Source organism: Apium graveolens, chromosome 5 (genome assembly GCF_009905375.1).
Source record: "Apium graveolens cultivar Ventura chromosome 5, ASM990537v1, whole genome shotgun sequence".
Taxonomy (NCBI): Eukaryota; Viridiplantae; Streptophyta; class Magnoliopsida; order Apiales; family Apiaceae; genus Apium; species Apium graveolens.
In genome coordinates, this window is record NC_133651.1 from 254851297 (window position 1) to 254864790 (window position 13494).

The 13494-nt window shown below is 33.8% G+C and overlaps 3 protein-coding genes across 3 annotated transcripts; 1 reads left to right on the plus strand and 2 right to left on the minus strand.

Moving 5' to 3' along the window:
- The first annotated feature begins 359 nt into the window (after positions 1–359).
- LOC141725076 (uncharacterized) lies at positions 360–4177 on the plus strand. The gene is made up of 7 exons (XM_074527459.1): positions 360–850; positions 1722–1862; positions 1951–2316; positions 2600–2842; positions 3255–3347; positions 3446–3646; positions 3729–4177. Exons 1-7 carry the CDS (start codon positions 542–544, stop codon positions 3939–3941), a joined length of 1566 nt encoding a protein of 521 aa, XP_074383560.1. The 5' UTR covers positions 360–541; the 3' UTR covers positions 3942–4177.
- A 736-nt stretch (positions 4178–4913) lies between these two features.
- On the minus strand, positions 4914–5671 carry LOC141660882 (NADPH-dependent codeinone reductase 1-4-like). The gene is made up of 3 exons (XM_074467863.1): positions 5349–5671; positions 5013–5259; positions 4914–4931 (listed from the first exon to the last, which is right to left on the minus strand). Exons 1-3 carry the CDS (start codon positions 5669–5671, stop codon positions 4914–4916), a joined length of 588 nt encoding a protein of 195 aa, XP_074323964.1.
- Positions 5672–6860: 1189 nt separating this feature from the next.
- Positions 6861–8484, minus strand: LOC141725077 (non-functional NADPH-dependent codeinone reductase 2-like). Its single transcript, XM_074527460.1, has 3 exons — positions 7993–8484; positions 7663–7906; positions 6861–7459 (listed from the first exon to the last, which is right to left on the minus strand). Exons 1-3 carry the CDS (start codon positions 8313–8315, stop codon positions 7055–7057), a joined length of 972 nt encoding a protein of 323 aa, XP_074383561.1. The 5' UTR covers positions 8316–8484; the 3' UTR covers positions 6861–7054.
- Positions 8485–13494: the final 5010 nt, after the last annotated feature.

The window sequence follows — 13494 nt, forward strand, 5'->3', positions numbered from 1 at the left end:
CAAGCGTTATACGAATACTAAATTACTAAATTGCTAAACTATTAAATATAGTCAATAAATATAGTGTACTTCTGTTACTAGACTACGATAAACTAATACCAATACTTATTCTTAATTATTTTATTATTTTAATTGTAAATCTATAATTATTAAATATTTATATAAATATATTAAAATTGTAAAATAACTGAATATCTAAAATTCTAAAAATACTTAAATACTAACGGGAACGGCGGGGTTTAAACTTAGTATGCTGTTGTAATCATATTATTATTTTTGTTGAACTTTTTTTCCAATTAATACACTAGAGATAAAAGAGCAGTAAATAAAGTAACAAAAAGTAGAGTTGTGAATTAATTGAGTTGCACCAAAATTAGGCAAATAAGCTCGCAAACAAAACAACCTGGGTCAACTCGCCCATCATCCGTTCGTCCCCCGTCAACTCCAAAGCCACACACACAACACAAAAGTAATCAAACCCCCAATTCACAACACACCATGATCCAGTGAATTAACCAACCCATTTTAATTAATCAAAACCATGTACTTCTTGTTTAAAGTGTTGTTGATTTTAGGGTTAGGGTTAGGTCTTAATCTTGATTATGGGTATGCTTTGAAACTCCCTTTTAGGCCTAAAGATGTGCTCCCTGTTCTTCCTAAACAGATTTCTTGGCCTGTTCTTAATAATTTCCATAGTGCTGTTGATTTGTTACCTGCTTTTGTTGCCTCTGTTACTCCTCACCAGGTTATTCATCACTGGGAAGGCTCTTGTTTTAATGTTAATGAGGCCCGTCTCGACTTTACGCAGTCTAAGAATCACACTCTTGGTGGCGGAGTTCTTTATCTTAAGGTCGTGTTTCTCGTAGAATATTGAAACTTGTGTATGTGTATTGTGTTTGTATGTATGAATTACTGGTATTGTGATGTTGGACTAGGGAAATTATGATTGTTTTGACTGTAATAGCGGTTATGATGCATTATCCATTTTTGTGAATCTTTGTTATGTAGACTGTACTTGCCTATAATATTGAAGACTTGATTTCAGTTTTGTCGGTATGTGTAATGTTTTGAATTTGTGATATGTGCAATGACTGTATATTTTAGAAGTGATTAGTTTAGTGTAAAGATCTAACAGGAAGTTAGCTGTTAGTGGTTGTGATTATAGTTTACTAATTGTTATGTTGATCATTTAATGTTATTATCCGCTGCATTTGCATGTATAATACAAAATATTGCATGGACGAACAGGGTATAACTGTATAGATAATTTGAGGGCAGTTGGTTTTTACGGATCTTCGTTATGTAGACAGTACTTGACTATAAGATCGAAGACTTGATTACGTTATAGTCTTAATGCATTGAATTTGCGAGATACACAATGAGTGTATGCTCCTAGAAGTGACTGGTTTAGTGTAAAGATCGAACATGCAGTTAGCTGTCAGTGGGAGTGATTAAAGTTAAATAAATGTTATGTTGATCATTTAATGTCATTATCTGTCGCATTTGCATTTATAATAAAAATATTGCATGGCGGTATGGGGGTATAGAAGATTTAACGATGTAGGTGGTTTTTATGAAGAACGCTATTTGCTGCTTTGTGAAACTAAGTTTAATTGTGGTGGATGACTACATTCTTGTTCTGTGCTATGGACACTTTATATAATTTTGAGTTATGATACACTTGAAGAAAGTAACAGTGAGTCTTTGCAACTTTTGCACAGACTTCTGAAGCTCACAGCTGGACCTGTATGGATTTATATGTTTTTGCAACACCATATAGAGTTACCTGGGATTACTATTTCACAGCTCGAGAGCATACATTGAACATCGAATCTTGGGAGGAACCTGCAGAGTTGGAATATGTAATTTTGTATCATCATTTCTTTGGTTGGTTCATATCCATTACAAACTCTTACTAAACACTTTTTGTTCTGATTGATCACTGAGCAGGTGAAGCAGCATGGCATCTCAGTATTTCTGATGCCATCAGGAATGTTGGGGACCTTTCTTTCATTGGTGGATGTTTTGCCCTTGTTTTCTAATAGTGTGTGGGGTCAAAGTGCTAATTTAGCTTTTTTGAAGAAACACATGGGTGCATCATTTGAAAGACGTCCTCAGCCTTGGCGTACTACAATAAATCCAGATGATGTTCACTCTGGTGATTTCTTAGCTGTGTCGAAGATCCGTGGGCGTTGGGGTGGATTTGAAACACTTGAAAAGTGGGTCACTGGCGCATTTGCCGGTCACACAGCCGTTTGTTTGAAGGATGAATTTGGTAAGCTTTGGGTTGGAGAATCTGGACATGAGAATGAAAAGGTTAGAAATCTGAGCGGGCAGCCTAGGCGGAATATTGCATAAACCTCACTTCTGTGCTTTATATATAGATCTTATTTTTCGCTAGTTAAACAGGACAACAGAAGTTGATATTTTTTATATCTTTAGCTATGATAGTGGTATACATGTATATATATTTTATGATTGACCTATCTATTTATGTATATTAGAGATTGGGTAGTTTTACGGTTAGAGGTGGTTTATCTTAGAGTCTGCTAGGGTTAGATTTATCTAATAAGTGTGACTAAATATTAATGTTTGGCAGGGTGAGGAAATTATTGTGGTGATTCCATGGGATGAATGGTGGGAATTGTCGCTAAAGGATGACTCTAATCCACATATAGCCTTGCTTCCTTTACATCCTGATGTACGTAAAAAGTTTAACTCAACAGCAGCTTGGGAATATGCTCATAGCATGTCTGGGAAGCCTTATGGTTACCACAACATGATATTCAGTTGGATTGACACTGTAGCTGACAACTTTCCTCCACCTCTCGATGCTCACTTGGTAAATACTTTTCTGGATGACCTTTTTAAGATATGCATCACAGGGTACTAAAAAGTACACGACTTGCAGTAAACATATAAGCTGAAATACTTTTTTTTCATTCTGATAAACTTTCTTATTGGTTTTTTTTTCGGCAGTCAGATTTGAGACTTTTCTCACTAGGACAGGTCTTACAAGGCTAATTTAGTTTACATTTGTTACTCTTCAGAAATGTTCCTCTAAACATAACAAGTGGTCTTGGTATACGGTATTGCTTGAGAGTGTGTAGAAGTCTGTTACCAAATGCAAATCTTTGTGTTTCAAACGTCCCTTTCATTCTTTCACATAAGAATAATTTGTTGCTTGTTTTTTTCTAAATCCAGTTATGGGCTAAAATAAAGCTTTATTCTTACCAACCTAAACCTTTTTACAGGTCACTTCTGTCATGTCTATGTGGACAAGAATGCAGCCAGCATATGCTGCAAATATGTGGAATGAAGCTTTAAATAAGAGGCTTGGGACTGAGGTGACTGCCAGTTTCAGCTCATCTATTGATAATTAGATATACAAACCTTCTTGACCTTCACTCTCTAAAGCATATATAATCCCTAATTATTTTTGCAGGAGTTGGACTTGTATGGAATTCTAGCAGAGACAGAATCACGAGGTTTAACCTTTGATCAGTTACTATCCATTCCGGAACAAGATGAATGGGTGTACAGCGATGGGAAATCAACAACATGTGTGGCCTTTATTTTGGAAATGTACAAAGAAGCTGGAGTTTTTGGTCCAGTTTCAAACTCTATTCAAGTGACTGAATTTACTGTGAGTATCTAGAGCTCTGTGTTAAACGTTTGTACTTCGAGTAATACTATCAGGTTCTCATTTCCACTTGTCATTCTCACAGATACGGGATGCATACATGCTCAAAATTTTTGAGAACAACCAGACACGGTTGCCAAGCTGGTGCAACATTGGAGGTAATCAGTTCCCATTCTGCCAGATTCTTGGCGAGTATCAAATGGAACTGCCTCAATATAATACTTTGGAGCCATATGCAAACATGAATGAGAATTGCCCTTCTTTACCTCCAACTTATGAGAGGCCTGTTCGTTGTTAATCTGAATTTCTGCTTTGACTGAAATTTTTAGTGATGTCATATAGTGCTCAACGAGTACTATGTTACCTAGTTCCGGACATGCTCTACTACTATTTCCAAGTGTCAAGCTGACAAAAGACATATATATAGTAATAATTGTATATCTGTTTAATATTCTGTCGTGCCAAACATTATTTCCAACCTTGTTATGAATACAAAATTACTTTAAGGCAGCCAGTATAGTATCATTAGATTTACCCATTTTTCTTTAGATGTTTTTCATTTATAGTTGTATGTAGTAATGCATGTTACCTCATAATTTACACTAACCTCACTCTTGAACAAAATAAGAATTGAGATATACTTTCTAGACTTGTCCTTCTTCAATGTTCGCGCCTTGGATGAATCACGCTTAGAAATTACCCATATCAATGTGATATTTCTGTTTTTTTTTAAAGAGATAAAAATACAATTATTTATATTTTGAACAGTAGGAGTTGCACATAACATAGGCTGCTTTTTGTGTTTACCCTTATTTTAAAAGGTTACATGTTCTGGGAAGAGCCAATCCAAAAAGATAGATGTACTTGTACTTTTGCAGTATATTCTCTCAAGGTTCTCCATCCCATAGCTCCTCAGCTGACTTGATAGCACCAGTTTCAGAGATAAACATCTTTCCAAGGCTTGCCCTGCGCTGCGGATATCTGCAATCTTCCTTAATTCTTCGTTGCTCGGCTCCCAGTCAAAAATCTCAAGATTCTGCAGTAGTCTCTCTTTGTTGAAGCTCTTAGCCACAATAACAACCCCTTGCTCATAAACCCATCTTAAGGCTATCTGAGCTACAGACTTTCCTTCGGACTTGGCAATTCCCTTGAGGACTTCAGATTCCATAACTCCTTTGGTTCCCCAACTGGCTCCTGCTGCTCCTAGAGGAGAGTAAGGTGCAATCATGATTCCATTTGCCTTTCAGAACTCCGTTAACTTCCCTTTTAGTCAAGAGGGGTTCATCACCTGTGAACATGCATTGATCAAGGTTAAATTTTAAAAAAATTGCTGCTTTTGTGCCCACATGATACTTTTTTGTGTTATTACTTGCTTTACTGCCTGAGGTATCTTAGAAAAAGCCAAAATGTCAACAAGTATCTTGCAAGAGAAGTTACTGACACCAATCAATTTTGTTAGACCGAGTGTTTGACACTCTTCCATAGGTATCCAAACAGATCTGATGTCCATTGGGATAATATCCTCTGGCTTTGGTGGAAAATTAGCTGCCCCGAGGTTTGTGGTTGCTGGCATATGTACAAGAAGATACTGATCAAGATACCCCAACTTCATATTTCTGCAAAAAATGAAAAGAAAGTAAGTTCTAGGTGCAGAGTGAAGACCTGAATTTCAAAGGTTAAAATGAGCGAGTGAATTTTGTTTTACTGTAGAGTCTGTAAGAGTGCAGGGAGGACAAGGTGGCCATGATTATCAGTGCACCATAGCTTAGACGTGATGAACACCTCATCTCGAGACTTTGTTAAGCCAAGAGTTAGAGCTTGAGATATGGCTTCACCAAGAGATTCCTCTGTTTGATAAATAGAAGCCGTATTAAACATCCTATACCCAAACTCAATTGCTTTAAGCACTGCTTTTATGACTACTTCTGGTGCTGGAAAGGGATAAGTTCCGGTGCCCAATCCAAGAACTGGCATTTTTTTCCCATTACCGGAACTCAAAGTAACTTCCGGAATGCTATGTTGAGCCATCTCTTAACGCCTTCTAGGAACCTGAGATAGAACAAGGATATATACTGATTTACTACTGGTAAGGTTGGGCTCTTTCTTGTTCATTTGTTTCTGTTTTATTATGACTAACAGCAGTTTGGAAATTGGGATCCCATGTCAGTACATGTACAAAATACATGCATGCATCAATTCTATAATAAATTTGGCCTATGCAGACCCTGATGTTCAGTGAATGGCTTTTCAAGATTCTGTTACTCGGAACATGTGCAAGGACTCCATAAGAAAGTGCTTCAACGAAAAGGAATTTCCGGATTAGAAAAGAGGTTTATGCTAGTATCCCATCCCATTTTCTCGAAAGACCCGATTATTAAAAAAAATCCAATATCAGTAGAGCTTCGTGATCCAACCGATACCGGCCCAGTGTGGTGTGCAGAGTAGTATCCCCGCAGCAATATGTGGACTAATCTTCCAAATTCCTGCAAAATATGGTTCATACTGAAATCCAGGTCCTTCAAGCTTTCAGTGTACCTCTGTGTTTTTTGTATTCAAATATTATATCTAAAAATGCTATAGAAATCACAGTGATGGACACATGATCAAGTCAGGAGCGGGGCTGCTGGGATGAGAGCCAGCTAAGGATTCAAGTTTACATTTTAAGAAGTGTTTAAAGGACACCTTCGCGCGTAGTGTCTGTCAGCTACTGATAAAATCAAGGGATAGTAAGTTTTTAATATGCATACTTGTACCTGCATTGAACATGCTTGATTTCATTTTCCCAAGTTTCTACCGGACAATAGCAATTTTTTTTTGTATAGATTAGATGTTAATATTGTACATCTGTTTGACATTTTGTTATTTTTAATAATTCCTGACACTCGTATTCTTCTACATTTAACATATTCAGAGACGACCATTTATAGTTTTAGATTTTAAGTCTGACATCCAGTGAATATTCATTAGTAATTATTGAATATTTGGCATTGAGACTTAAGTTGTTTTCTGAAATGTTGAAGATTGGTAGCGAGGAACTACAGAAAGACGGAAGTTTGTCTTCTGCTCAAATAAGGTCTTATCATGAGGTTTTTAAGGTGATTTATTTGATTTCTGGCTTGTTGAATCTTGAAAGTTTCAGAGTAGAATTACAGATATAGTCTGCTGGGTTGAACAAAGGCAAAGCTGTATATATATTCTAATTATGAAACGATGAGGATAACATGTGAAACAGAGTAATCATTTTTAGTTCCTCAACTCAGGTATAAGCAAATAAGGGCCATTCTCAAACTAGTTGTGGTAGGCTATATATTACAAAGGAGATATGTGAAGCACTAGAAAAGCAATAACAATGGCAGCTACGCGTTATTCAAAAAGGTTTACACAGATTATTATATCCATGCAAAAATCATCTTAAAGTTCTCCATCCCAGAGATCCTCAACTGATTTGATATGACCAGTTTCAGAGATTAAAAACTGCGCAAGATTTGCCCTGCTCTGAGGTATTTCAGCAATTTTCTTGCACTCTTCATCACTTAACTTCCAGTCAAAAATTTTACGATTCTGCTTTAGTCTCTCTTTGTTGAAGCTCTTGGTCACAATGATAATTCCTTGCTCATAAGCCCATCTCAAAGCCACATGAGCTACAGATTTTCCTTTTGACTTTGCAATTTCGATTAGAACCTCAGATCCCAGCACTCCTTTGGTTCCCCAAACAGCTCCTGCTGCTCCAAGAGGGGAATAAGCAGCTATCATGATTCCATTTGCCTCACAGAACTCCTTAAGCTTCCGTTGTTGCCATGCTGGATTCATCTCCACCTTTGGACATACAAAAATTAGGAAGACTAAAAGATGCAAAGATATTATCTGGTGCTTGTGCCCTAATGATTTGTCTTGTGAGTCTTTCTAAAGCTTGTAAAGAGTGAACTCTAAAAAAAAGAACTTGTAAAGAGTAATGATATAAAGTGTACAACAATGAAATAGACCACCTGATGCAGTTTACTTTGTGAACTTGCACTTACTTGATTGACTGCTGGAGGTATCTTAGCAAACTCCAAAATATCAGCAAGCTTTTTGCAAGAGAAATTACTGACACCAATTGATTTTGCAAGTCCAAGTATTTGGCACTCTTCCATAGCTGTCCACACTGATTTGAAGTCCATTGGAACAACATCCTCCGGGTTTGGTTCAAAAGGGTTTGCTTCAGCCTTTATGCTCACCGGAAAGTGTATAAGATACTGATCAAGATACTCCAGCTTCATGGTTCTGTGTAACAATAAACAATCAAGTATTAAAATCTGCTTTAATTTTTTTCATTAAATGGAAATAAATAAGTTGGGCATCTGTATTACTGCAGAGTCTTTCGAAGGGCGGGGAGGACACGATCACCATGATTATTTGTGCACCAGATCTTAGAGGTGATGAAGACTTCATCGCGAGACTTGATGAAACCAAGACTAAGAGCTTGAGAGATAGCTTGACCAAGAGCTTCTTCTGTTTGGTAAAGAAAAGCAGTATCAAACATCCTATAACCAAGTTCAATTGCTTCAAGCACTGCTTTTATTACTTCTTCTGGGGTTACATAGGGTAAACCTCCTGTTCCCAGTCCTAAAACTGGCATAGCTTTCGCATTGCCCGAGCTGAGAACTACTTCTGGAATAATTTGTAGAGCCATTCTTTGTTGGGTTTTACCTGCTACCTGTGGCCAAGCTTAGTATGTATGAGTAGAATCTGAAGTTTAATTAACCCTTTGTTTGGTAGATATTGTAGACATTAAGATGCCATATATATATGTGCACTTGTACTGTACATACGGAAGTAGAGAAATTGGTTTTGATTATGGTTTATTTCGTGGTGGAAAGCATTTTGACAATCATGTGTGGCTGTTAGTGTCACCATTAAAATAGTTCAAACTAGAGGAATTGACTCACAAATCACAAATACAAAGAGAAATTACTACTTGTTGATGATTTAAACTTCATTTAGTGATTCCGAAAAAAAAAACTTCATTTAGTGACAGTGGTCTATTTAGTCAGTGAGTTTGAATATAACTGTTCTAAATCGAAGACCAACTTGTATACCTTGAAGTTGTGCAGTTTTGGTTGAATATTGTTACTAGTAACTGAAATTTCCAAAAAGATCATTAATTTTGAGAACAAATTTCTCGTTTTATATTATTGTTGCAGACGTTTGATATTACTGTTTCAGAGAGTTACAACAGCTTTTTTCTGAAAAACTATAGAAATGTATTTGGTAAATTTTAAAAACTGCTGTCTGAAAAAACGTTTTTGGTCTAAAAAATATGCTGTTAGCAAAAACATGTCTTCCATGCTTTTGAAAAAAGTTGTTTTCAACTTTTGCAAGAAGTAACTACAAGTTTCACCGTAAAATCATTTCAAAAACATTATTTTTATATATTATATTTCAAAATATGCATAAATTAAAAAAAGTTACCAAACAGTCATCTAATTTTCGTGACATCACTTTTTCCACCAGCATTTTTTCTCACAGCACAACAGTTTTCAATAGCACTCACCAACGAAACCTTCTCTTTGTATCGAGTAATTACGAAAAAAACCCACTTTTTTTAGAGTTTGTGACCATAATACTATTTTTGAAAATTGTGACTAAAAATATTCGTATAATATATATTTTTAAATTCAATATTACAAATACCCATTTTAAAAATGAGTAATTTGTGTAAAAAAGGTTAAAAATAAAATAAAATAAAATAAAATTGAGATACACATTCACATAGTACGTATCTTACCTTTGACTTTGGTGATACGCATTTGTGACATGCGTATCTCGTGTTCTAACTTTTTTTATGTAATACTCATTTCTCAAATACGTAATAAATTTATCCATTTTTAAAATACTTATTAGACAGGTATTTTTGATCATAAAATCTAAAAGTGGTATTTCTGTTATATTTTTTTTTAAATAATTTTTTTTGCTATCACCCCATTTCTGGGGTGTATATATATTTAGCATTTAATATAATTAATTTAAGTTGGAAGAACAGACAATGGAATCAGACTTGGAATTCTTCCGAAACAGGCGGTCTGAAGTTACAGAAGGACATTCACGCCGTGTTACCAAGAGTGAGGGGATAAATTGCGATAACCATTAAGCAAGTTAGGCAGGTCTCGTGAGGCTAAAGAGGTGAAAAACCTCTATTGGAACGATTGGTCCTAACTTTAAAAATCTGGTCGGGTCGGCTCCCTCCAAAATATGAGGCCTGTATTAGGCCTGCATGTATAGCCCGATCCGGTCAAACCGGAATTTTAACTAGTTTTATTTAGGAGGATTTGTATAATATATCCCAAATTACTTTACAGATGTATTCTCTTTTATTTAATAATTTTGAAAATGTCGCAAGGTTAAATTCTAAATCTTATATAACTCATGTACATATAATTAATTTATATATTTATATATTTGTTTATTTAAATTAACTAAATTATCCCCAACATTTTATAGATAAGTTAATAAACTATATATTAGTTTTAAGTAATCACGTAATATGATAATTTCCAATTATTTTCTTATTAGGTGTCTACATTCTAAACTCCAGCTTAATACACATGTGCCCCTACACTAGTACCTAAAATTGATTTATCTTTTAGTATTAATGATTGATTGTTGCATTAAATTTATGACATTTTTTCTTTCATATACTAGTTTATATTTAGTACAATAATGTTTTAGTTTTTAAAACTTTGCACATATTTTTTTTGTTTACTACAAAAATAATAGATATTTGAGTGTTAATACTACACTATCTTACGGCCCGTGCGACGCACGGGTTTTAGTTAATATTTATATTTTTTCATTTATATTTTATATAATTTTATTAAAATTCTATATAAATAATTAAATACTAAATAATGATTATATAATTATAATTTTATTGTTTATAATTTCAAGTTAAGTTCACATACTAAATTAATAATAATGTAAATATTTGTTGTTGGTGACATTCCAACCTCAAAACTTATATGCATTTTTATAAATAATAATATAAATGTTTGTTGTTGGCGAGATTCGAACTCGAGACTTTGTGTATTTTTTAGTATTTGGATATAACGGCTCTGATTATTTGATGAAAAAGATCTGACGGTATGGATAAGATAACCAAAATGAGGGTTAACCAAACTACAAATTATACCTCATTCTGGTTATTATAATATATATATAATATAGATTAATACTAAAAATTGGTAAATACTTTTCTTCTTTCGTACAAGTTAATGCTTATTTAAGTGTAATTATGTTTTAGTTTTAAAAATTAGTACACATTTTTTTCTTTACTACAAAATAATACATATTTAAGTGTTTAATATTACTTTAGTTTTAAAAATTAGCAAAAACTTTTTTTCTTTCAGACAAATTAACTTCATATTTTTGTACAATATTGTTGTAATTTTAAAATTTTACTACATATTTTTTTCATACAAATTAATATATATGTAAGTGTTAATATTGCTTTAATTTTAAAAATTTCTACCTAGTTTTTTCTTTTTTACAAATTAATACATGTTGTAGTATAACACTAGTTTAGTTTTAAATAATATGTACATGTTTTTTTCCATATAAATTAGCACATATTGGAGTATTGATACTAATTTAGATTTAAAAACTAGTACATATTTTAGTATATTTGTAGTTTAACATTCAAAATTAGTACATTTTTTTCATTCATACAAATTAAGACATATTTAAAGTCAATATTACTTTAGTTAAAATTGTTTATTAAAAATTAGCCAGTAATACATTTTTAGCTAAAGTTACTAGTATTTATAAATTTAATTTTATGTGTGCTTTAACTTTTTTTTTTGTTTCAATGAAGATAAAACTATCGAGTCTGTAATAATATCTTTAATGCACCTATGAAGGCTTTTATTAATGGTTGTAGAAATGTGGTTGGTCATGATGGATGGTATGGTGTAACCTGGAACAATTATTGTCCCACCTTTGCTGATTAGAAAATAAGGCAGACCTAGTGTTAGGTCACACAACACTGTAGAAGGGGGTTGAATATAGTGTTTAATACAATCAAATCGATTTAGAACACAAGTAACAGAAAATAGATGTATTCGATATAATAAACTCTGTTACAATGGAACTGTTCTCTCTCAGTAATGAACAAATATCACGAGAGCTGCTAGGTTACAATGTATGATCTTCTCGATAATGATAACACATATAGTGTAAACCTATGTCTGTGTTTATATAGTACACAATTACAAGATAACTTCTAATTGATATGGAATATAATTCTGTCTCCTAAAATATATCAATCATATATCTTATATAATTCTTCTAGTCCTCTAACTCTTTCCTTGCATATCTTCTTCTGTATTAGTCTCGATCTTCTACTGTTAATCAGCTTCTTTCCTTAACTGTAAGTCCTCCCGTACTTAAGTTCTGATATGACCTTAAGTCCTGATATGACATTAAGTCCTGACTTCCAGTAAGTACTGATTCCAATAAGAACTGATATTTCCTGTTTGTTAAGATCTGAAAACTAAACATGAAACACATTAGACATGACATCTCAAATATATCCAACAATCTTCCCCAACTTGTTAATTATGCAAGAATACACAAGCTAATAGATTTGATGATGTAAAAAACATTTAAGTTCAAATGCAATAAGAGTTTAATAAGACTATCAATTACAACTTACAGAACATCCAGCTTTACCAACATCACTGGATCAATCTGAATCCATAATGATTCTTAACAAAATCTTTCACCAGCTTATCTTCAGCTTTCCTCAGAACTTCAACTAACTGTGCTTTGACCTGCATCAGTTCTTCTTCTTTACTATCACCAATCTGATAAATGGCTGTTCTGAGAGTTTGAATGGATGTTCTTTCAAGTCCATCACCAAGTCTGATAACTTTAGGATGTGAAGAGTTTTTATTATAACATAAGCATCTTTCTTTTAGAATAACTTCCACCTTAGCAGAATTTTTCAGTATAGGAATTTCTCTTCCATTATCTTCAGTAGTCATTGGACTGTAATGAGAAGTCTTTGTACAAGAGATTCTGAGTAGATCTCTTATAGCCTTCAAAATGTATTCTGACCATCTTCTTGTAATATCAGATTTTACTTCCAGAAGATAATGAATATGTTGAAGCTCTCTGAAAGAATTCTTTAGTACATCAGTATCAACTAGTCTATAAGTCCTTCCATCATTAAGAAATAAGATCAATTTCTCTTTTAAATTCTCCTTATCATGAGCATCTATCACAACTTGAGGAGACAACACCTTGTCAAGGTGCTTTTGTTTGATTTGTTCATATGGTTTGTCTGTCAACATGAAAGGATCTCTTAGAGTAACTTCTACTCCTGTTTGAATCTTCTCTTCGTCAGAACCTAATCCAGCTCTATCTCTAGGTTGCTTGGCTCTCAACCCAAATGTAACGAGTTGATTAATCATGAGATTGAATTTTGGTTCAACTGGAGTAGCTTTCTTCCATAACAGCTTCTTCTTATCAGCAATTGTCATTTTATTCGAATCAACTTGAACATTGTCAGTAGTTGATGTGTTGATAGCTTGATCAGAATTTGCTGTTTCTTCTATAACTTGTTGTCCTTCATTCTGAACAACTTGAGCAATGTCAGAGCTTGTTTTAGATTCTTCAACTATCTTTCTTCTTTTCAGAATTTGAAGAGTTTCATCTTTAACAAGATTATCATCAGTTACTTGAACCATTTTGCACATTGGTTTCATCAGAACTTGAGAAATTTTCATCTCCAGTGACTTGGTTGGTTCATCAACTTTTTCTTTCCCTTTGTCTTTGGGATCACTCTCAGTCTGCGATCTAGTCTTGAACTTTGA

Bases quoted from the DNA above. Each gene is read 5' to 3' on its own strand.
- LOC141725076 (XM_074527459.1), top strand. From the start codon at position 542: ATGTACTTCTTGTTTAAAGTGTTGTTGATTTTAGGGTTAGGGTTAGGT. The intron at 851-1,721 runs GTCGTGTTTCTC...ACTTTTGCACAG, and splicing joins GCGGAGTTCTTTATCTTAAG to ACTTCTGAAGCTCACAGCTG. The intron at 1,863-1,950 runs GTAATTTTGTAT...ATCACTGAGCAG, and splicing joins AACCTGCAGAGTTGGAATAT to GTGAAGCAGCATGGCATCTC.
- LOC141660882 (XM_074467863.1), bottom strand. From the start codon at position 5,671: ATGGCTCAACATAGCATTCCGGAAGTTACTTTGAGTTCCGGTAATGGG. The intron at 5,260-5,348 runs GTAAAACAAAAT...CATTTTTTGCAG, and splicing joins GCACTCTTACAGACTCTACA to AAATATGAAGTTGGGGTATC.
- LOC141725077 (XM_074527460.1), bottom strand. From the start codon at position 8,315: ATGGCTCTACAAATTATTCCAGAAGTAGTTCTCAGCTCGGGCAATGCG. The intron at 7,907-7,992 runs GTAATACAGATG...ATTGTTACACAG, and splicing joins GCCCTTCGAAAGACTCTGCA to AACCATGAAGCTGGAGTATC. The intron at 7,460-7,662 runs GTAAGTGCAAGT...GTATGTCCAAAG, and splicing joins TACCTCCAGCAGTCAATCAA to GTGGAGATGAATCCAGCATG.